The sequence below is a fragment of the Leucopleurus acutus genome, assembly GCF_964270905.1.
Source record: "Leucopleurus acutus genome assembly, chromosome: 15".
In the NCBI taxonomy this organism is placed as follows: Eukaryota; Metazoa; Chordata; class Mammalia; order Artiodactyla; family Delphinidae; genus Leucopleurus; species Leucopleurus acutus.
This window is the reverse complement of record NC_139157.1, coordinates 39932067-39957655: the sequence shown is the minus strand read 5'-3', so window position 1 is coordinate 39957655 and position 25589 is coordinate 39932067. Positions and strand designations below refer to the sequence as shown.

Below are 25589 nucleotides of genomic sequence, written 5' to 3'. Positions count from 1 at the left end.
TTCCTTAAAGAACTAAATATAAAACTACCATACGACCCAGCAATCCCACTACTGGGCATACACCCTGAGCAAACCATAATTCAAAAAGAGTCATGTATATACACATACATATAGGTGATTCACTTTGTTATAAAGCAGAAACTAACACACCATTGTAAAACAATTATATTCCAATAAAGATGTCTAAAAAAAAAAAAAACCCAAGCTGAACCAGATTATAGAGCCAGATGTACATGTGCATGCACACAGACAAATAAGCATGCCTGCCTTACAAAAGCATTTATTTGTTTAGTATTTCTGCAGCTTACCCCCCAAATTAGTTCATCTTAGCTTACAGACAGAAAACAAGTATGCTATGAGACTGGAGATATTAAAAACTTTTATCATCTTCTATTTCAATCAGTATTACGCTCACCTGGGTTTACTTAATAAATGTTGTTTGCCTCCCACGTGGAAAATATTAGGTAGTAAAGAGAAGGTGCAAAGAGGTAGTATCGAAAACTGATACTAAGCACGAGTTTTGGATTCAGATTGCTTGAATTCACTTCTTGGGTCTGCCACTGTGAACTGAGCTGGTTATCTAACATTTCCTGGCTTTTGTTTCCTTATCCATAAAATGCAGACTATCTTTTAAAGTTGCTGTTAAAAGTAACTGAGTTTTGTGTAACCTACTAGACCTTGCTGGGCAGAGAGGTCAAGATCTACTTTTGAAAGTAGCTCAAAATCTAACAGTGTACACGGTATCAGAGTAATGTAGAACTGAGGTCAAATCTTGTGGGAAGTGCCCCAAGATTCCAAATAGAACACAGTTTTAATGGTAATGTTCTACTTGTTTATGTTGTTTCAGAGTCATGGATAGGACTGAACAGGTGATTTCTCTCTTGTCTTATCACCATCCCTGTAAGAGAGAAACTCAGAAAACTACACCTTTACTTAGGGTGTTTAAACTGAACAATATTCCAAGCTGCTGCTTTCTCATTTTGTTCTGTACCTTTTGGCATTTGCAAAACCTATTTTAAATATTTTCTATTATGCAACCAGTGATAAATATATATTTCTAATACCTATTTTTAAAATATTTGGGGGCATATGAAACAGGTGAACTGCTCATTTTACACTAAAATTTTGGAGAATAATGTTTGATTTCTTGCCCATATATATCATATTCCCTGAAAATATAATTTCTCCAACAAAATATAAACTTATTTTTATTTCCCATTTTTAATTTTACAGCAAATGATACAAACATGAAAACCATAAAGCATGGCTGATAAAGAGGACAATCATTTTCAAATTATAGCTTTCAAGAAATCTAGCTTATATTGACATTAGAACTTTTTCTTAGACTATCTTTATTTAAGATAATGTTAATTAAAACATGATAATTTTAGGAAGCATGCACGCATATAAATATCTGAACATAAAACAACTTGCTTGCTGGTTAGACAACATAGTTATCCCCACACCCACACACCCAAATTTCCTTAAAAGTCACTAAATTTATTTGGCTAGATGTGGCGGAGTTTCAAAATATATCAAAACATTCAATAAAGTTCCAAAAACATAGCAGTATGGTATAGCTAGGGGAAAGCTGGTGAAACCAAGCAAACTGTTACCTAGGCAAAGGTAGATTTAGCTTCCAAGGCCTCTGAAACAGTACTAAAAGAAAGCTGAGTAATTTCTCAAATTTTAATTTTTGTTCTCCAGGACCACAAATTTCTCAGAAGTCAATGGACTTCTGGAATTAACATCATGTATTCTAGATATGATATGCCAGTACTAGTCTTCAGGAAAACACAGCTTCTGCTAATATACTCTTCAAGCCAGAAAACTCACAAAAATTAAAACATACTCACCACCTCCACTGATTATATCAGGTTTGGCCTTCATCATTTTGCAAAATTGTCTTCGGCAGTTTTCTATCCACTCAGTTTGCTTATCAGACATTTTGAAGTGCAATAGAAGTTTGCCAAGATCATTGTCTAATAAGAAAGATGACTTGTTATGTTAACAAAACATGTTAGATACACTGAAAAATAAGTATTCAACTTAATTATGTAAACAGTTACAAGTTCCAGAAAAAGTATTTTATTTTATCTAGACAGACAAGGTCACTTGCCCTCATGAAACTTACATGTCATAAAGCATGTGTGTGTGTGTGTGTATGCCTGTGTGTATGCATATACTATATATACACAGATAGGAGTATAATTGAGCATAATCAAGACATACATAAGAAGTGTATATAACAACAACAACAACAACAAAGACATACATATTCCAATGGTCTAAACTGGTTTTATTTAGTCCTAAAAAAGCAGCTACATATCCTCACACAGTCCTCATGGTCATCATATATAAAATTATATGATTAAGTATATAAATCATAATTTATTCAACTTTCCACATTTGACAATTAGCTCACTAAGAAACCTTCTCATATCAAAGCTACAGACATATTCTTTCATACAATCATCATGAGTATATAATTATACCAAACATATGCACACTAATATACACATAAACCAGAAAGAACTGTTTTGTTGGAAGAGTGTATAATTCTGATATCTAGTACTAATCTAATCTATTCTCTTTAAGTATCAAGACCAGAGTGATTCTGTAATATTTCATAAATGGCCTCAATCAGAAGCACTATCTAGAGAAAAATGAAACTGATTTAGTCAAAGGAGAAAATTATTATTTTTAATAAAGATTCTCAAAACCTGTAAACAAGAAATATCAAAGCTGATAATTTTGTTGAAAATTATATTATTAACAGCAGAGTATTAATGTTAAATGCGTCTCAATATAAGTTAGGTAAAAGACAACTGAACAGCATTAAAATGGAATTTTTATAGTTTCCATTTAGAATATCTACATTACTTATTTCCCAAGAACAAACTATCTAGAACCTATTAAGAATCACTAATGGTTTGTGCCTCTTAATCCCCTTCACTGATCTTGCCCCACCCCCCATAGGTGTAAAGTAAGACACAAGGATAAAATTACAGCACAGAGAATGTAGCCAATATCTTATAAAAACTTTATAGGGGGCATAATCTATAAAAATACTGAATCACTATGTGATATACCTGAAACTAATATAATACTGTTAAGAGTCAGTTATACTGCTATAAAAAATCACTAGTGGCACATGACTGGAAAGACAAATGCAGTTTGTTTTTCATCTATGTTTCCTTCTGGGTCATTCTTTCTATCCATGTGTAAGCCTGCCTTTTATAACCACCACCATCTCCTTCAAATAGAGAATGTCCATACAGCTCTTCTATAAATTACCTGCTTTTTAAAAATCCTGTTATCTTTTGCCTCTTCCCTCCAGCTCTACAGCCTCATCTTGCTCTCCTGCTCTCCTGTCTCTCTCCTTTCACATTTGCTATTCTATTTTGCTTTTTCATCTCATTCTAAGGAAAAGAGCACAGGCACTAGAGTGTAAACAATTCTGAAGCAGCAAATGTGGTATGCATCTGAATCTACCAACTGGTAGAAAGGCTAAAGGGCCCAATTTAGTACCTGGAAATTTGATTTGAGACAATAAACAAATGCTGAGCTGGAGACAGAGTGCCTGCAAGACTCCTAGAGAGACAACTTTGTATGCTCATAACCTCTGGTTATCGTTTCCCTCAGCTCTCAGTGGAAGCGTGAGCTCTTCAATATGCAACGTCACGGCTAAAAATGTTTAGTGATTTGATATGTTTATTGAAAATTTGTATCTGTGATGTTACCAAGTTTGAGGGAAACAGTTCCTTTATTCCCCCCCTCTAAATTTGGAACCAAATGAAAAGTAGACAGGAGAAGATAAATGGAGTTCAAAATATCAGTGCTAGTACTATAACAGCTAAATTAGGCACCATAACTTGGATCTCCTGCCACATAGACTTACAAGTATCTCCCCTGCACTGAATATATTCAATTACAGACAATGACAGACAACCAAAGGCCTCTCCTGACTGCTCTTGTTAGGAAAGGTATGAGTATAATCTAAAGATAGGCTAACTTAAAAAAAACTTTTTAAAAACAGAAAAAATAAAACGGTAGGCTAACTTGGAAATACAGCCTTTAAGTAGGCTAATCTAAGATTTTCCATTCCTTCTCCAAAATTCACCTACCAAACATTCTTCTTTCCTAACTTTGTACAGAATAAGTGAGGAAGTCCAGAGAGAGGCTAATAATCTTACTCCAGCAAAAGCCCTTGGGCATGGAGAATGAGGCAAGGGGAAATGGAATCAAAGGAATGGTACCATAGGAATACAGTAACTCTGAATCAGTGATTTGGGGAGTAGAACAAGCATGAATGATACACAGAATTTCATGTTTGCCAAAATTTCTATGTTTATAATCACACACAAAAAAATAAAAACCAGAGTCCTGCTTCTGGCCATGATGGAGGAACTAGAAACAGACTTGCCTTCCTGCCATAAACAACTTGAAAAATGGGTAAAATATACCCAAACAGTTTTCAGACACTGGCCAATAGGCAGTACAGGACCGTCATGTCTGAGAAAAGGGAAACTAATGAGGTAACTTTTACACTTGGGCCCTGTTTTTTTTCTTGAATCACTTTCAAGATCACTGTGCAGGAAGGGGGATGCCCTGGAGGTCTGGCTGAGTTAAAGAGACAGAAGTCAAATTGCAGAGAGGCTGAGGAGACTAAAATCTGTGGATCAGAGTACTGAAGAGGATGAACAAAGGAAGAACTCCAGAAATCTGTATAAGTCTTTGTCAAGTTGGTTGCAAAGAATCAGCTGTGCAGTTGAAGAGTGAAGCTCCACAAGACTGGGTAAAGAACAGCTGAGAGCTGTAAAATGAACAATTCCCAGAGGATACATAGGGTTAGAAGATGTCCAAGTTCCAAACAGAGTGTGAAGAGTCCTCCTTAATTACCAGAGTGTTCCACAGACCAGAAGAGTCACACCTTAGTAACAGAGTTAAATTAGCCATAAAGACAACTTTGCACCTACCCTAACAAAAAAATGAAAGCCCTGAATGATCAAACTGATCCACGAGTAACTTGACTGCATGCCCAAAAATGTCCATTACTCTTTAAAGACAACAAAATCTAGCACTCAACTATGTAAAATTAATAATGTTGAATATTCAATTAAAAATTACTAACATGAGAAAGGGGGAAAAAACGACTCATAACCAGTAGTTAAATCAGTTAATACAAAGACTCAGAAAGGACTGAGGTGATACAATTAGCAGCCCAAAATTTTAAAGCAGTTGTTTTTGAGGATTTTAAGAAAATACAAACAAAAATTGATGTTTAACCAAATCATAGTTATCTACACTGGTATCCTACTTAGTAAAATGATACAACCAAGTGGTACATGTAACAAACTAGATGAATCTCAAAACCATTATGCTTAAAGAAAGCAAGCACAAATCCTATGTGATTCTATTTGTATGAAATGCTAGAATGGAAAAACGAATCTATAGCTATAGTTCTCAAATACTAAGTTTTGCTCCCCATATTTCAGTACTGTCTATAGATACTTCTGGCTGTCACAGCTGGGAGGGGTGGGTACAAAGAGAGAGTTCTATGGGCATCTAGTGAGCAGAGACCAGGAGGCTGCTAAAAATCCTACAATGCACAGGACAGCTCCCTCTGGCAACAAGCAATTAAGCACTTACTACCACGGAGCAAAATGGAAGAAAGGAAAATCATCAAGTTTCATGTTTACAACATTCAATTAGAGTCAATATTTTATACCTAGACTCTGAAATTCTTTGTTATGGTAAGCACCATAATCTTTTCATACTTGATGACATTGTATAATTTATTTCTCAAAAGACTATTATACAGAAGTAAAGATTATACTTATACTATAAATAATGTAAAAAGAACCTCAATTTCAAGGGGAGGAAAAATGTAAGCTCAATATAAATGCAAAGAAAATCTATATAGAAAACTTTTAGCACTTCTTTCCAAGGATATCAGACATTTTCAATGCCCATTTTATACAGAATGTCATAAACAACTGCTACAAAAGAAACAAATAAATGGAAGATTTCATAAACTAACTAGCAACAGATTCCTAGGCTTAATTTGGAAAGTCACCCTTCTTTCTATTAGACTGAAGCTCATTTGTGAAATATTTGCTTCCAATTTGTGTTTTCTGCTTATCTTTTCTTTTTCCATGTAGATTAATACAGTTATTCCAGCTTACTCTTAATGCAATAAATAAGAAGACTCTGTAGTGGTCTCCAAGAAGCAACTAGACAGATGCTTAATATTAGTTCTCCCTACATTTCTAAATGTGAGAGTATCTAAATTCTTCCATGTCTTTATTTTGTTTGAACTGTGAGTTCTTAAACCCATGACATCTATATGTTATATAGATTATTCCTCACTTTGGAATTATCATATCACTTTTCCTTTTAATATGTGATAATTAAGCATGTATAAGAGAAATCAGTGAAAAGTTTTTTAAAAAAAAATAAGGAATTAGTTTTCCCTTATTACCTGCACCTAAACTAGCAGGTGATCTATTTCTGCTGGTTGCCATTCATGTTTGTTGCAAACATGAAAGTAAGAAGCACATGAAGAGTTTTACCATTCAAAAGTAAATAACTTATTCTGATTTTTAAACTAAGTATCTCAACAGCTGCAGCTCAAGATTTACTACACTGGAAAGAAACCATAATCTTATATCCCTATTCTCAGTTAACAGGATGATGCCAAATCAAAGCCATTTACCTTTACCTGCAGAAAATAAATTTTAATTCCAAGGTTAGAAATACAGAAAGAAAAAAGAAAAAGTGTCTGACTTGACATAAAGGCCTAGATAAATATTTAATAAAAGGGAGAATTCATCACTAAAAATATTTATAGACTATATGTGTAAGACATAATACAAAAAGGCTTTTAAAATCAGAATACCCATCATCATGTTGCATTACATTTTATGTATATCATATTATTTTTCAAAGCACTTTCAATTTTTCCCATGGGATTCTATTTTTAGTTGATTGGAGGAAGAGTGGTAACCCTAAATCTTACATAATTTATCAGACTAGAAATAAAAGCAACCTAGTCTACTCATTTGTTAATTTGGCAATTTTCATTCTTTTATTAAAATGTAGTTGCCATTATAGGTCATCTCATTCTCCCTTTTCTCCTCTTAAGTTCAATTCTACTTACTATGTAGATAATATTCCAATTTTGAATCTAACTATTAGGATTATATAATGATTGTCATCCCATTTGTAACTTAAAAAGACATGAAGATAATTCATAGGGACATGGGCATGAACTTAATGTCTGAAAAGACAGAAATTACCAAAGTGTCAGCAAGGAGCAGCATCAGTGAATAAAGAATTAAACCCAGTCGTGCCCTGGTCCGGGAGGATCCCACATGCCGCAGAGCAGCTAGGCCCGTGAGCCATGGCCGCTGAGCCTGCGCGTCCGGAGCCTGTGCTCCGCAACGGGAGAGGCCACAGCAGTGAGAGGTCCGCGTACCGCAAAAAAAAAAAAAAAAAAAGAATTAAACCCAGTAAGATAAAAATAAAAATTTGGTAAACAAAATCAATATAGAGAAATGAAAACTGTCTTTTAAAAATAAGGATATTATTCTAATGGCAAAATAACAGTATTTGTAGTTGAAAAGGCTAAATTTCAACATCTTTTAATGCAAACAATTTAAAATAACATCAGCATGTCTTGAGAGCTAGAATATGTTGGCATCCTAAGACTGTAACTACAAAAGCTATCAACTTTATTGCTCATTCACTCAACACTGATTAACCCCAGAGACACAAAATATGGTACTGTTGTTCTACAGCTCCATCTCTAATTTAGAAACTTTATCCATATTTGTTTTCTTACTGACCAAAATGCATTGCAATGATTAACTTTCGATAAACAGTAGGCTCCAACTATGAAACATTCAAAGTAGACATATATAAAAATACTTAGCAAAAAGCCTTTTCCACCCCCCAACATATTAACACATAATATGTTTTAATAAACATTGCCAATGGTTTGAATGTTCACTTGTGCCTTTATAAAGTATCAAATCTATGCAAATAATACAGATTTAATACAGTGACTTAGATTCCTGATCTTCACCTAAGAACATCACATGGTCCTTGTAAGCATTTGATCAACACATAGAATCTAACGATTCAACATAGATTTTATACAAAGTTCACTCAGAGCTGAAAAATTACAAAGTGTGAAAAGCAAGTTCTATCTAGAACTCATTTCAATTTTGTATGACAATCTCCCTCTTCTTCTCATTTAATTTGTAGAAAGAAAAACAACTTCATGTTGAGGCAAAAAGAAAAAAAAAGATACCATAGTGAGATTTATCTCTCATATAAGATTTAAAATGACCTGTTTTCTCATATATGTGTAAAGTCACCTAAAAATATCCAATTACAATATCTGAATAATCTGAGAGTAACGATTTTAACATTATTTTGTGCTTTCCATTAAAGGGAATGATTATCACCATGGAACTTACTCTTTTATACAGTACTTGAAACAGAATGTTTTTGCCAGTCAGAAAATCAATTTCCTATGAGATAAGTAGAAATGCAGTAGAGGAAGTGGTAGAGTTAAGACATTGAAAGCTATGAAAGATTAAATTGGATGTAATCACAGAATAAAGGTTGTGCATTTTTTTGGTTTTTTTTTCAACTGTGAAAAAATGAGATGTAATGCTAACAATGCATACCTTTCATGTGCTATATATGGGTAAAGTAGTACTTTGTAAATGATAAAATAAGAATAATAAAAGTGAGTCCTTCATGAATGATATATGTAGAAGTCTAGCTCAAGGAGCTTTCTAACTGCAAAGCCATTCATTCTCTAAAAACTGAGTCAGATCAGAGGTTATTCCAGGTATAAATTAAAATTTCTAAACTTACTTCAGATTAGCCTAGAAGGAATTCCCAGTGTCCTCTGACAAAGATTTGGAAGACAGAGTTTGATGATTAGAAAAATAAAGGGAGAAGAAATCCAATATTAATTCCCCCATTCATTCAATAAATATTTATTATTGCCTACTACTTTAGACAAAAATGTTCATGGAGGTGACATTCTAGAGTAGCAGCCAGTGAAAAAATAAATACATAAGTAAACTTCATAGGTAAACTATAAGTGCTGTTAGAGAAATAAACAGGGAGCCAGAGAGAGAAGCAAGGGAAGAAGTCTATTTTACATAATGTGGAAATTACTTCTATGAAGAAGTAACATTCAGACTAAGCTTCAAAAGGTTTAGAAGGAATTACCCAAATGAAGAGTAGGAATTAGTATTCCAGGAAAAGGGAATATCAAGAGCAGAGGCCCAGAAGCACAAACAATGTATTTTAAGGCATGAAAGAAGTTTCTAAATCATATATTTGATAAGGGACTTATACTAAGAATATATAAAAAATACAATAATAAAAAGACAAATAACCCAATTGAAAAATGGGCACAGGATCTGCATAGTCATCTCTCCAAGGAAGATATACAAATGGCCAATAAGAACATGAAGAGTATCACTTATATGTGGAATCTAAAAAATAAAACAAACTAGTGAATACAACAAAAAAGAAACAACTCACAGATACAGAAAACAAACTAGTGGTTACCAGTGGGGAGATGGGGAGAGGGAATCAGAGAGGTACAAGATAGGGACAGGGGATTAAGAGGTACAAACTACTGTCTATAAAATAAATAAGCTACAAAGATATACTGTACAACACAGGGAATATTGCCAATATTTTATAATAACTATAAATGGAGTATAATCTTTAAAAATTGTGAATCACTATGTTGAACACCTAAAATTTACATAATATTATAAATCAACTATACCTCAATTTAAAAAAAGAACATGAGGAGATGCTCAACATTATTAGTCAGCAAGCAAATGCAAATCAAACCACAAGGAAATAGCACTTCACACCCAGTAGGATGGCTAGAATCAAAAATATCAGATAACAAATGAAGATGTGGAAAACATCAACTCTCATACACTGTTGGTGGGAATGTAAAATGGTTTAGCTGCTTTAGAAAACAGTGAGGCAGTTTCTCAAACTATCAGAGTTAACATATAATTCAGCAATTCCACTCCTAGGTATAACACTCTAGAGAAATGAAAACATGTTCATGCAGAAACTTGTACCTGCAGTTCCCTGGTGGCCTAGTGGCTAGGATTTGGTGCTTTCAGAAACTTGTACTGGAATGTTTGTAGCAGCATTATTATAACAGCCAAAAGGTGGAAACAATCCAAGTTTGTTTCACAAAATACCGCATACTATATTATTCCATTCATATGAAAGCTCAGACTAGAGAAATCTCTAGAGACAGACAGATTTGTGGCTGCTCAGAGCTGGGTGAGGAAAGAGGGGAAAGCAAGGATACTGGGTTTCTTTTTGAGGTGATGAAAATGTTCTGAAATTTGTGGTGATGGTTGCACATACCTGAATATAATAAAAAGCACTCAATTGCATACTTTATATGGGTTAATTGTATGGTATGTTAATTATATCTCAATGAAGCTGTTTTAAAAATTTTTCAGGGCTTCCCTGGTGGCGCAGTGGTTGAGAGTCCGCCTGCCGATGCAGGGGACACGGGTTCGTGCCCCGGTCTGGGAAGATCCCACATGCCGCGGAGTGTCTGGGCCCGTGAGCCATGGCCGCTGAGCCTGCGCGTCCGGAGCTTGTGCTCCGCAACGGGAGAGGCCACAACAGTGAGAGGCCTGCGTACCGAAAAAAAAAAAAAAAAAAAAAAATTTTTTCAAAGACCTATATGATTGATGCAGAATATATAGGATAATTACCATAAGAAAGAGAAAAGACAAGAGATGAAGTAAAAGACAAGCAAGATGAAAGAATGGGAAAGTAACATATTTGTTATTAGCTTTCACTCTGTTTACTTCTTAGACAGCACAAAGGAAGGGCCTCCAGAGGTTTGTATGGGTAAAGAGTGACTACTGAGGAGTTCTTGGAACATTCAAGTTTACTTACATCAGGAGTTACTAATATGTTTGAAGCTTTCAATGAGCAGCCATGTGAATTTCTAAGATCAAAGAATAGCAATCATTGCCAATGGCCTGGCAGTCAGTAACCTTGTGAGTTATTGCTGTGCTTCTGCTACTCTGTTGGCCCTGTTAGGAATACTAGAAACACACAGGCAATGACCAACAACAACAAACAACAAAACAAACAAAAACCACCACCACCACCAACTTACTCTCCACTTTGAAGACACCAGCCCCAACGAAGTAAATATATTTCCAAACAGTTTCTTGATAAAGATAGAAATTCTACAGTAGTAAGGTATATAGGATACAGGCATAATCTAGACTGCTGATTTTTATAATTCAGCCTGAATAAACATTATAAAATAAAAAATAAAGTGAATGGAAGATGCTAGAAAGGGAAGTAAGAAGAGCTTAGTTTTCATTTTATTAAGATATTTCTCTCTGATGCTTTCAATACCCAGAGTACACTATCCAACTCCTATTTTTATTTCCCAGTACGGAAGTACTGAATTTCCCTTCCTCCTTAGAGAAAGAAGTACCCATCCTGAACACATCAAAATGGAACGTATACTAGTGGCTAGAGATGTTGTAACTCCTGGGAGATCTAATTTTAGCTTAGGAAAACAAAAACAAAACAAAACAGATTGCTATCTCACAATCTTCCTGCTTCGTATGGGAAAGGAATTATGAGTTGATCTCTAGTAGTGCATGCTAACAGGTACTTGGTTTTAACCACCATACAAACTCTCCTTTCTCCGACTCCCCTTCCCTCTTTCTTATCTTCTGCACAGGAACAATAAGTTGCCATACTAACACATTTCTTCCTACTTTTCTCAACTCTCAGATATCAGAGAGATGATATTTTGGAATAGATTTTTATGTATGATGATTTGGGTATGTTCACATATGTGACATATGTACATAAATAATATTAATCAGCTTTTAAAGGGCTTTTACATTTTAATATGGTGACCCTAAAAATGAATACAAAGAAAAATAACTGAACCAAATGATGTCTCAAGATTCTTATTCACAGATGAAGATAAATCATCTAATAGCTAACACCGATGCCAAGGAACTAACAAGAGGCAATTTAACAGATGAGGAAATGCTAAGTGTAGCAAGAAGGATAAATCTAGAAGCTGGGAGACAAATTAGGTGAATGTCACCATGTGCACACAACTACAGGGATATTTTTTCCACAACGATGAAATGATATCCCAAATATTGAAGTGCAAATGACTAGAATAACACCTATCAGAATCAGTGAATTATTACCTCTAAATCTAAAAAGCAAGTATATGAACGCTTGCTTTTAAAATAGCTATTTGTATCTTAAAGTATTGTTTAAACAGTATTTTTTTTTTTTTTGCGGTACGCGGGCCTCTCACTGTTGTGGCCTCTCCCGTCGCGGAGCACAGGCTCTGGACGCACAGGCCCAGCGGCCATGGCTCACGGGCCCAACCACTCCGTGGCATGTGGGATCCTCCCGGACCGGGGCATGAACCCGCATCCCCCGCATCGGCAGGCGGACTCTCAACCACTGCGCCACCAGGGAAGCCTGCTTAAACAGTATTTTTAAATGCATAATTAATGTTTAACATTGAACAGTTTAACCAGGAACATTACTTTCAATTTAGACTTGTATCTGCTAGAAATACGTTTGGCTCCCTTATTCTCACTGAGGTTACAGAGATATCATCACTGTATTCTCTTACGTACTATCAAAATCAGACGTGCTTCTGATTTCCTCTCCCATTTTCTGCCATTCTTCTACGAGTATAGGGTGAGTGATACATCGGCAATACCAGAACGACATATATTTGATTCATATTTGACTCAGTACGTACCTATGCAAAATCGCTTCCTGAGGTACCTCTTTGGCTATCCACTGACTGGTACCTAGATCATTCTCTCCTGCTTAACAAGAACCACAATAATGCCAGGACCACTATTAGGAGGAAGTATTAGGTACTGCTGTTAAATTGAGAATAATGTCTTATTCAAACACTTGTGTTTTAGGTACAAACAGAAAGGCAGCTAGAAGTTGCTGTCCAATATGGTGGGAAAATATGAAGTTAAATAAAGAAAACTGAAATTGTAATAAATTAAAACAGAACATGTGACAGAAAGGCAGGCACAAATGAGTTGGGCCTTGTAGGCTATAGTGGAGTCATGAGAGGGTTTCAAGTAGAGGAGTTAAATGATCCAACCCACATTTCAGTAGCCATTCCTGTGGCTGCTGTGTTGGAAACAAACTGAACAGGTTACTACAATAATACAGGTGAGAGACGAGGGTGGTAGTAGAGGAGTGAAAAGTGGTTTTATTTCCGATATGAAGGATCAAGAGCATTTGCTGACACATTAGATGTGGGGTTATGAAGACAGAAGGAGTCAAAGAAAACCTTCAGGTTTATTGCCTAAAGAACTGGAAGCATAAAGTTGTCCTTTTTGAAATGAGGAAGAATACCAAGTATCAGAAATTTATCTCAGACGTGTTAAATTTGATATGTTTATTAACCGTCCTAGTAAAGATGTCAAGTAAACTGATACGAGTACACAGTCAAGCAGAAATACGGGTTTAAGATATAAATCAGAGTGTACTGGATGGTATCTTAGTCATGAGACTAGACAAAATCCCCAAAAGAATAAGTACAGACAAAAAGAAAAAAAGAACTGAGACCTGGGGCACTCCAAAGTTTAGAGGTTGGAGAGATGTGAAAGATCCAACAAAAGAGATGAAGAATTTGCCAGAAATGCAGCAGGGGGGAAGAAAATTAGATAATGTACTTTCTGAAAGCCAAATAAGAAAATGTTTCAAAAAAGAGAGGCATCAAACATTTTTAAGTTTTATTTGTTTTTTTTTTTTTTTGTGGTACACGGGCCTCTCACTGTTGTGGCCTCTCCCGTTGCGGAGCACAGGCTCTGGACGCGCAGGCTCAGTGGCCATGGCTCACGGGCCCAGCTGCTCCGCCGCATGTGGGATCCTCCCGGACCCGCCGCATGTGGGATCCTCCCGGACCTCCACGCATCCTCTGCATCGGCAGGTGGGCTCTCAACCATTGCGCCACCAGGGAAGCCCCAAACATTTTAAGTTTTAATGCTGGGTGTAGTAGGATGAGGATGAGATCTGACCTGTCGATTTAATCAGGGTAGAATGGTAAGAGTGAAAGCCTGATTAGCTTTCAAGTGGATTCAAGAGAGCATGGAAAGAGAATAACTACAATATTAAGATTAGACAACTCCTTCAAGGAATTTTGCAGGAGGAGGACAGAAATGGGATTGTAGAGAGGGGAAAGTAAATTCAAAAGAAGATATTTTAAATATGGAAAAATTAACAGCATGCTTGCTGGCCTGTAGGAAAGCTATAGTGGAGATCCACACCCAACCCCCACCCACAAAAAAAGCAATAAAGAAAAAGGGAGAACTGTTAAAAGCAATATCTTTGCAAAAAAAGAGGATGGAATGCAGGGCACAAATGGAGAAACTGGACTTTGTAATTAACATTTGCAGTTTTATTCATAGTAATACAAAATCTAAATTGGCACAGATGCAGCCGAGTGAGCTGACATGTATCAGGAGCACATGGAAGCTGACTGTTTCTATTTCCTCAGTTTAAAAAAAAAAAGGGAACAGAGTTATCATCTGATAGGAAAGATTGGGAAGAGGTTAGGAAGGTTTGATGAAAGAGAATATTTGAAAACAGTCATCTAGGAGACTAGGAGAGTAAATGGACCTGTGGACACACTATATGACTGCCTGGCAGCATTACAGGCTTACTAGAGGTTAATAACCATTCTGCAGTTATCTTCTGGGCTAGACAGATAAGCTATTATTACTCCCTTTTCTAAATCACTTATAAGAGTAGAGCAGGGAAAAAAATTATACTCCTCTGAGCACCGATTCCTAGGAATGGATTTTTTTTTTTTTTTTTTCCTTTTCAGGGAACTATCCATTTAATCTTACTTTCTGATTTGTCTGCCTTGGTCATTTTAAAATAAAGCATATATTTTTTATCAAACTATTATACTTTGAAGAAACAAACTATCTAATATGGCAGTCACAAAGAAAGACTGACAATGAATGAATTTGCTGTTCAAAAGAAAAGATATATTTGTTTCCAAGCGAAATTTAGCAAAGGTAATGATGCTATATGGTAACAAGGAAAAGGGCTGAATGGTTGAGGCACGAAGAATAGATCATATGCTATACATCATCTTATATCCGGTGCTTAGTGAAGTACCTGATAATCAGCACCCAAGAAACATGTTGAATAAAGGAATGAGGAGGCGAATACATAATGAAACCTAAAGACAGAATGACAACATATAAAGACTGATTAAAAAGACTGAAAGTAGGAGAGGAAGACATAAAAGACTGGGTTCACTGAAAGATGCAAGTCAGTGGTAAGAGTCCCAAATGATATTCTTTTAAGAGTTTCTTCTTGAAAAATACTTAATATTGCTCCCACATCTCTGAATTAGGTCACACGAGAAAAACATACGGCAAAATTTTAAAAGTGTATTAAAAAGACAAGTATTAAAAACTTTTAAAAATCCCTCACATTCTCTTTCCCTAACCTAGGTAGACAGAAAACAAATAGAAATTTGTCTCTATGCAATTGTGAGATACATAGTGTATATCTTAAACACTGGATAGAAATAAAAACATGTATCAATTGATGGCCTCTATTGATTGATTTAAGGCAAGTAAACACCGGGAAAAGTAAGTGGCTTATGAAGCCTCACATAGAAGAAAAATTTCTTATTTTTCAACAACCACTCTGTGGAATCTAACCTACATGAAATGAATTATATACGTTATTTCTTTCCAATGCAAGTTTGATAGTACAAGGAGATCATATTGATATTAAGATTTAACTTCTCAAATTAATGGTTTAAAATCTTCATATTTCATCTTAGAATTCTCAAGTCTAAAAACTGCTTGAATTTTTATTGCTCTTATGATAAAGTCTAAATACCTGAACTTGAGGTACCCTGGTCTTACGGCTGAACTTGGCTTACCTGCCTAAGACTTATCTCTGGTCACTTGTCCTCACAGTCCAAATCTCATACATCCTTGAACTACTCATGTTTCTTAATATAATTTGCTCCTTTTAGTCTCACTGCTGTTTCCTCTGTCAAAAACGCTCTTCTAATACCCAGAAAACACCTACTTCACGTTTAAACTCAGTGCTCTTTGGAAGAGCATCTGCTTATGTGCTACCCTAGCAGGCTACACATTTTTCTATATATTTAGTTCCTATCACACGGTACTACCATACAATTGTCTAATTACTTGAATGTATTCCCTAAAAGGTCATAAATATCAGAATTTTTATTTTATTATATTTATATAACATTTATATTTTAAGTCCTGAGCACACAGGACTTACGTATGGCACACAGATATTAAAAAATATTAATCTGTGGAATAAAGTTCTATGTATCGAGAATTAATTCATCGAAAATCACTAATTCCCTTTTTTAAAGCAAAAAAAAGGTTCTGATAAGAACTATTCAGAGTCATACAAATATTCATTTAGTAAGGAACATGTGAAATCATGAAAACTTACAAAGAAACAGACATATATGGATTCAGGTATATGAGCTGAATGAAAAATAGTATTAATCTCCCTTCATAATACTTTATCTTTTTTCAAATTATAACAAAAATAAAAAGCAGTAAAACATGGCACTTGATGGTAAACGTTTTACCTTGTTTCAGATCAGCATTTCTCGTAACACCATCTGACAAATAGCAGTTTGGTAAAGGGTATGATGAAAACATTGGCCAAGGATATGGATCATCACCCTAAAAAAGAAGACAGATGACTTTAGGAAGTAGTTTAATATTAAATTTTAAGACCTTCTGAAATATCACTTAAATTGGCTTTTGTTTCATAAATTCCAGAGTTGTAGCATAACTAACCAAAAGCTATCTGACATTATAATTCAACACTCTAATGGATACTAACTAAAATGAAATATAGAAACAACATTAAATAAGTACTAAAGACAAATATGATAACTTGTTGTAGCAACTAGACTGCTCACAAAACTATTTCTCTTATGCTGTCAATCATTTCTAGCTCACCATTCTTGGAGTGAAGTACTTAAATATAACAACAAACAACAGTAAAAATAACAAAAAAACCCTTCAAGAGAAAACCAAACTCTACGGATACTGATGAAACGAGAGGTACTCAATATAGCCAATGAAACACAATAAGAATTAGTCATCTAATAAAAATCAGGTATCATGAAGGGGAAAGATATTAAAAGTGAAAAAATTTTAATATGTGTTCAAAGACACACAAGGAAAATGACAAGTTTTTAATAAAAGAATATCCTACTCTGCAACACAAACTACCACTTAAGACACCTTGCCTTGAAGAATGCTATTTTCATTAGAAAGTGTTTACTTGCATCCTAAAGTTTTTCTAGTAACAAAAGTTCAATTCTGTGATGTGGATATTCAGAAGTTGTTTATTGTCACTTGAGCTGGCTACCTTGCTTCAAGATGTCAGAAAAACATTCCCCCCTCCTCTTTACCCCACTTACCTTCTCTAGTATCCTTGGAGGCAAAATTCGTTCCATTGGCCCCCCAATAAGATTTATTCTAACAAGAACATGATTTCTCTCCACTGATAAGCTATCAATTATAAAATCTCTGAAAAATAAATATATCAATTGTTACTGCCTTAATTGAATATGATTTTATTTTAAGATCATGTCAGTGGAAAGTAGAAGAAAAAAGCAATACAATTTCTATAGAAGAGTCTGAAAAATAAATTCACTTTTTATCTTACAGCTTTCTTAGCTACAGAGCAAAGAATTGGAGATATAATTCATATAATGAGATGAATGAGATTAAGAATATTTCCTTGATAAATGTCACATGTTATAAAGAAATGGGATTAAGATGTGCATTATTTCCACACCAATTCTATCACATTTTTTAATTTATTCATTTTATTTATTTTTGGCTGCGTTGGGTCTTTGTTGCTGTGCGCAGGCTTTCTCTCTAGTTGTAGAGAGCCGGGGCTACTCTGCCTTGCGTGGGCTTCTCATTGCCGTGGCTTCTCTTGTTGTGGAGCATAGGCTCTAGGCGTGCAGGCTTCAGTAGTTGTGGCTCGCAGGTTCACTAGTTGTGGCACACGGGCTTAGTTGCTCCGTGGCATGTGGGATCTTCCCGGACCAGGGTTTGAACCCGTATCTCCTACATTGGCAGGCAGATTCTTAACCACTGCGCCACCAGGGAAACCACATTCTTAGCCAAAGTTCCCTTAAGTTCTAGACCCAGTGACTTAATTCAAATTCTTCACTTTGTATGCTCCACACTTCCTGCAGCTGTTAATACTATCCTTCTATATCAAACCTAGAGTATTCAGTAATGTGGCCTGGTATTCTGTACTATTTTTCCAAGGTCTAGCTAGAGTGGAGGCACACTTTTTTTAAATTACAGACACAAAAACAATGCCAGCTATTGAATGTGTGTTCAAGATATGTCAACCGAATCAAGGTAATGGTAAGTATGACATATTAATAGAAAAAAGTTTTCAAGATATTACCATAACCTCGTTTTGCAATAATCAGAATTTATAACTATGAACTAACATAATTAAGAGAATGAAGTAAAAATTGCCTCTATAAGGGACACAAAAATCAAACGTTTTGTTTAATGGGTCATCTTTCACATGAGTCTGAATTTAAAGCTGATACAACTTAATAAAGTTAGGACTTAACTAAAAAACAAAAAACTAAACAGAAACTTAGAAAGTAGTACTCTGTAAGCTGTCTCCAAGAACATTGTCTACAATCTTTTTAACTGTGACATTTATGCTTTATTGCCTTTTACTCTTATTTAAATCTACTGAATTCAGATAATGGAAAAACATTAAATAAACTGTACAGAAAATTACTGCCTCAACAGAACATCTGTAAAGAAAGCTGTTATTGTCTCTTAATTATTTTATTATTATTATTATTTTTTACCTGTGACTGTCAGAGGTCTCTAAGGTATTTTCTTCTTGAGCATTTAGTAACATTTCAGACACTTGATACCGAGCCTCCAATAGGAGAAGAGTGTCTAGATCACAGCATACCACACTTAATAACCTAAATAAAAAGGAACAATAAAAGTAGATTTTCAAAAATATATCCTAAAAGTTTAGAAACTTTCTTGGTGTCTCAAACCAAGAGACATGGAAATAAAAATTTTGTAAGAAAAATCAGGTAGTTATTTCAGATATGTTTTTAATCATTTTGAATAATTGACCTCAAAAAATTTTCTAATTGAAATATCATTTAAAGACCATGGGTTATTTCTAATCTAGTTTAAAAATTTATCTAAATCTAGGAATAATAAATTTTATTCTCAACTGATACTTAATTTAAAAATTAATTAGGGAACATTAGCAAATCTATAAAAACTACAAATTACCACCACTTTTTACTCAATTAAATACAGAAGGAATGACAGAATCATCTTGCTACCAATCCAGGAAATATTTATTAGGTGAAATGTCAATGGCTAACTTTGTAATTGTCAGATAAAGCTGAGAACACCAAAACACAATGATCTATCTTAACATTACTAAAAGTAGAAATCATGAGGCTCCTATTGTGATGCAAGAGGATGTACAGTGAGTGCACCATCTACAAAATATTCTTGCCAAAAAAACAGAACCTGAAACTAACCAATCCTAGATATCTCATTATCAGTTTATACTGATACAAGGCTCAGAGAAATATGTAAAAAGACACCACAAGAGGGAAACAGTCAACACAGAATTTGGAGAATACTACACATTATATATTTCTTCTGGAAAAAAAAATGTACATAAAAAAAGAGGGGATAAAGGAAGTTATAAATTAAAAGAAAAATAAAATGAATGTGAAGATTTTGTTTTGATCACGATTCAACCAAAAACTGTGAGAATGCATTTTGAGTCACACAGGAACTATCTCCAAGGTATGTTAAGTAAAAAAGAAGAGGCACAAGACGTGCATAGTGGTAGCATTTGAACCAAAATGGAGAAACATTTGAATACATATTTAAGTACATATTTGTTTCTACGCAGAATCCCTCTCTAAAGACAAAAAAGAAACTGGTAAGAGTTGTTAGCTGGGCGGGGTGGGGGGCGGTGGTTGGAATCTGACAGACTGAAGGGAATATACTTCTCACAGTATATCTTTTAGTTTTTAAATTTTGGTGCAATCACATGTTTTATCTAGTCAATAGCATCCATAAATAGAAAAATGTTTGGTGGATGCATTTAACAGTCAAAAATGGCAATTCAATATCACTCCCCAGAACCTGGCTAAAATAACCAAATTTATCCAAAACTAAGGGAAAATCTACTATCAATTTAGAGAAATGTTCCATACTTAGTTTATAAAAGTGAGAACATTTGTGCTAGATAAAATGAAAAGAATACTTAGACTTCTAGTTTAAAGATGGTAGTATAAGTTGGTATTTCCCTTTTCTCAGCCTAGAAATAACCCCAAGGATTGAGAAGGAAGGAAAAGATCATAAAAATGTTTAGCCACAAAATGAGCTGAAGGACAGTCAAGGGCAATCAAAATTGGGCAAAGACCACTATGGGAAGGAAAGAGACTGAGAAAGGATGTCATGGCTGCCCATGAAAAACAACAGAATTAATTTCTCAAAAAAATTCATAAAAACAAAATTTTCAGAAATGAGGAGTATACTCAGATGAAATTCTCTGTTTACAATAGTGGAAACAGGATACACAAGACAGAGGCAGGAAGATCCCTGGTCCTATTACGGTTCGTAGTAATAGAAGAAACAAGGTAGAACACGGAGTCACAGACAAATCAATTATTAGTTATTGGTTACAGGTTATAGAGACAATTATTAATAATTAAAACTGACTACATGCATAGTGAGATTGGCAGGGACAACACAAAAACATACACAGACTGAAAACTCAGGCCCACAGAAAAAGTTCAACTAACTGGGAACATGATCATAACTTCTCTTCAACACGAGCCTCATGTAAACAGCTGATGATGAAAGAACTCACACTCCTCCAAAAACAAATACCACAGGACGCATACAAAGGTGCTCCAAGAAGAAGGAGGAAATAACAGGATGAGCAGATGGCAAATACAAACACACAGGGCAGCCATTATACACTCCAAAACTACGACCAAATAATTGTCCGTGAATTCTTTAAGTTATATAAATGTATCAAATCAACAGGTTGTATAACTTACAGAATATTATATTGCAATTACCTCTCAACTGAAAAGTTTAATAAAGCAGTAGTCTCCAATAAGCTCTTTGCACAAAGTAGAGCTGTATAAGCACAGGGGAGAAACAGCAAAACAACCAGAAAAGATAAAACATGAACTGGCAGAGCTAAGGAAAGAAGCAGAAGAACAAAAGTGTCACAGAAATTAATGCACAATTAGAAATAGCAAAAAAGAACAGATGCTGCTAAAAGCACAATAAATGATACAGGGAACAGAATGAGAGTGTGAAAAACATAATGAAAATAAAGAATTTAAACTACTGATTTCTTGAAGAGAAAACAGAAATAACCTAACAGGATACATCTTTAGAGATACTAGTCAAATTCCACGAGAAAAGCAACCATGACAGCATGTCCAGGGTAAACTGAACCAAAAGAGTCAACACTGAGACAGAGCTATTAGACTTAGAGAAAGAACCACTGGGGTATCCAGGGAAAAAGGTAAGTCACTAACAGAGTTGGTGTTGGGGGGAAGGGAATCAAGCTGTTCTCAGATATACCCACAGCAACATTCAATACCAGCAGGACAATGAAGCAATACTGGGAGGAGGTCTAACACCAGATAGTAACACACGTTACAAAGCTGTGAAAATTTTAAAAGTGTAGTAATGGCATGAATAAACAAACGAAAATTCAAACAGATGCAAATATATAGAGGAATTTAAAATATGTCAAAGGCAGACAGAATTTCCTGGTGGACGGAATATGTGGAGCAAAAAGAAGAAAGATACCAAGGATGACTTCAGATGTTTTGTTAGAAAAATAAGAAGGATCACGTTGTCACCAACTAGGTAATAAGGCTTTAAGTTATAAAGGTTTAGGGAGGACCTAGTAACCTTTCTACTTTCTTTAGGTTACTAAATCAGTGAACAGGTAATGAAAACAACCTCAACATCCTCTAGTTTATGATTTGAAAAGAGGAGTCTATAGACTCTAGATGGACAATTAGACGATCCAAGGTGAATTAGAGTAGCTCTGAAAGCAGATCCATGCCTGGACCGAATTCTCATTAGAGAATGAGTAAATAGAAACTTTAACAAATGATGTAAGACTTTTAAAATCCTAAAAATACTAGCAATAATGTAAGCTTAGCAAATTGGATCCAGCAGTAAATTAAAAGAATAGCATACTGTGATCAAGCACCGTTCATTCCAGGAAGAAAAGGATAGTTTAATATTGAAACATCTCCTGATATAATTCATGACATCTATATGTAATAGAAAATATATAATCATCTGACCAGATGCTTGAAAGCTACTTAATCTAAGATTCAACATCCACTCTCTACTCCCTGTCCTCCAAAAAATAGCATTCCCATTAAGGTCATGAAAACAGCAAAACTGTCCATTATTTAGCATTGTTTTAGAAGTTTAAGCCAATGCAAAAAAGATAAGAAAAAGAGGAATGCTATCTGAGAGGAAATAATGATGCTCATTATCAGAAGATGATAAAACTGTTTATTTGGAAACTACCCTTCCCCATGACATAAAATTCAATTTACTTGATTTTAAGAAATATTGGTTGAATACCTACTAAGTGCCTATTACTGTTTTAAGTGCCAAGGATACCTCACTGAACACACATGCACAAAAATCCCAGTCTTTATGGAATGCTAAATACTAGAGAAGGGGGACAGTGAACAACAACAACAACAACAAAAACACAGCATGGATACAACTAAAGCAGGGAAGTGAATAAGGAGTTGTAACAAGAGAGCAGTGGGGATAGATCACTGTACACAATTTCAAATAAGGTAGTTAGGAAAGACCTCAGCAAGAAGGTGACACCTGAGTAAAGACCTAAAAGAAATGAAGAAACAAGCCATGGAGCTATCTGAGGGATAAACGTTCCAAGGCAGAGCAAACAGCTTCAGCAAGGGATTGAAGGTTGAGAGCATGACTGGCATGTTTGAAGAACAGTATGCCATTCTCGCTGGAGTCTCTCTACTCTGCTGGCTTTGAAGAAGCAAGCAGCCATACTGGAGAAACCCATGTGGCAAGGAACTACAGGTAGCCTCTAAGAATTGAGGGCAGACTTCAATTAACAAAGCTGCAAGGGCTCTAGCCTCTAAGCAGCAAGAAAACATGACCCTCAGTCCTAAAACCATAAGGAACTACATTCTGCCAAAAATCTGTGAGTTTGGAAACAGATACTTTCCTGATTGAGCTTCAAAAGAGATCACAGCCCCATCGGACACCTTGATTGTAGCCTTGTAAGACTATGAACAAGGAACCAAGCAGAGAGAACCAAGTAGAGAGAAACTGAGGTAAGTGTGTGATGTTTTAAGCCACAAAGTTTGTGGTAAGAGTTCAACAAAATGGCTCCACTAACAACCTAAAAGCATTTAAAGGAGAATAGTTAAATGAATTAATAATTGGTATATCTATACAGTCTCAGACATTTATCTCAGATATGGTGCTTACCACGTCCTAAATTTATGTGACATATTTAGTCTCACAATAACTCCAAGGAAAGTAGAGTTACTGTCTCCATTTCACATACAAAGAAATGGAGGCATAGAGAGGTTACAAATCTTGTCTAAAATCACTTTGATGATGTGGTTCCAGAGTCCATGCTCTTAAACCACTGGGTGATATTGCCACATACTGTAGTATATACTGGGGAACATAAGGCTACAAATATTAAATTAACAAAAGATATATAAGACCTATGAAAAAACCCCCAATGTCCTAATGAGAGTAATTAGAGAATACTTAAATAAAATGGAGATATATACAATGTTTACAGATTGGAAAACTCAGTATAAAGATGTCAGTTCACTCACTATTTATCTGTAGATTCAATCCAAGGATAATTAAAATCCCAGTGGGCTGATTTGTGTGACAAGATGATTCTAAAATTTGTATGGAAAAAAAAGGACTAAAAGTAGCCACGATATTTTTGGAAAAGAACCAAGTGGGAACAATCACCCTATCAATTATTGTAACATATTATAAAGCTATAGTAATTAACAGAATCTAATATTTGTACAAGGATGAACAAAATCCAACTGAATAGAATAGGAAGTTCAAAAACATACCTTTGAATATTTAGATACCTTTTCTGTAACACACAAAAAAATTATGTATATATATATATGCACACAGAGATACGTAGCTAATGTTCCACGTGTAGTTGTTTATAATAGCCCAAACTAGAGAACTATAAGTATCTCAAACGTCTGCTAGTAGCATAATATATAAACAAAACACAGTATACTCATGCTATGGAATATCATATAGCAATGAATATTGACCTTAGAAACATAATGCTACATATAAAAGGTCAGATGTCACAGAGTATACAGTCTATGCTACCGCTAAAATAAAGCCCAAAAAGCAACAAAATTAAATGTATTTTTTTGGAAATACATAACTAAGTAGTAAAAATATAAAATAAAGTAGTAAATACCATAAAAGTCAGAATAGTGGTTACCCATTAGGGAGATGGGAGGCAGTCATGATCAACAAATGCATAGTACTAGTAAGTTCTCTTTGTTTACTTGACTGGGATTTTATGTAGACATTTATTCTACAACACTTTGCTAAATTTATGTTTATATTTTATGCAGGATTTATATTTTTAATATTTCATAAAAAACTTGTGTCATGCTTGGGTGGATAATGGGAAAAAGTATAGCATTATATCTATAAGAAATATAAACATGTGTGCAATAAATGAACAAATCAAAAACACCAATAAAACAATGCATAAATATTAACAATATTTACATAAATATTACATACATAAATATTTACATAAACAATATTTACATAAATATTAACAATGCATAATAATTATGCATAAAAGCCTTGATAACAATGAGTGCCATTTACTACTCAATCATGTAATCATCTAATAAACAGATCTTAATGTTTCATTAATTATATCAGCATATTTGTATAAGCTAGCAGCTACAGTAAACATGGAAGAAAAAGCCAGTTGAGTAAGACCATCTTTTTAGCCTAACCATGAGGCTAGGTTTACAAAATGAATTGGAGTGTTGTGTGCAGATTATTTTATATCCATTAATTTTTGAAAAGTGACCATAAAAACATGTCTCAAAACTTACATATTATTAGGCTTACAAGTAACCAATTGTGAAGTTTAAGTTTTGTTGGCCCCAACCCAACTTTCCCGAAGTTAAGAAAAAAATCTGCTGCTTATTTCAAACATAAAGTTAGTTATATCAAGAAGTATTCCAAAGAAAATCAACAATTATCCAAGATGAATCCAAATTCATTACTGGATAAGTGCTTTAATGGTATATTTTCAGTTTTTTATGGACAGATAAAGTATTAAAAATAAAG

The 25589-nt window shown here is 34.7% G+C and overlaps 1 protein-coding gene across 1 annotated transcript in view; it reads right to left on the bottom strand.

The window, feature by feature from the left end:
• Positions 1–25589, bottom strand: part of TBC1D32 (TBC1 domain family member 32) — a 179136-nt gene that overhangs the window by 53938 nt on the left and 99609 nt on the right. The window contains exons 24-27 of the mRNA XM_082855382.1: positions 18995–19117; positions 17561–17669; positions 16715–16811; positions 1857–1982 (exon numbers count right to left, since the gene is read on the bottom strand). Coding sequence (XP_082711508.1) covers positions 1857–1982; positions 16715–16811; positions 17561–17669; positions 18995–19117 — 455 coding nt within the window. The remainder of the gene's footprint in view (positions 1–1856; positions 1983–16714; positions 16812–17560; positions 17670–18994; positions 19118–25589) is intronic.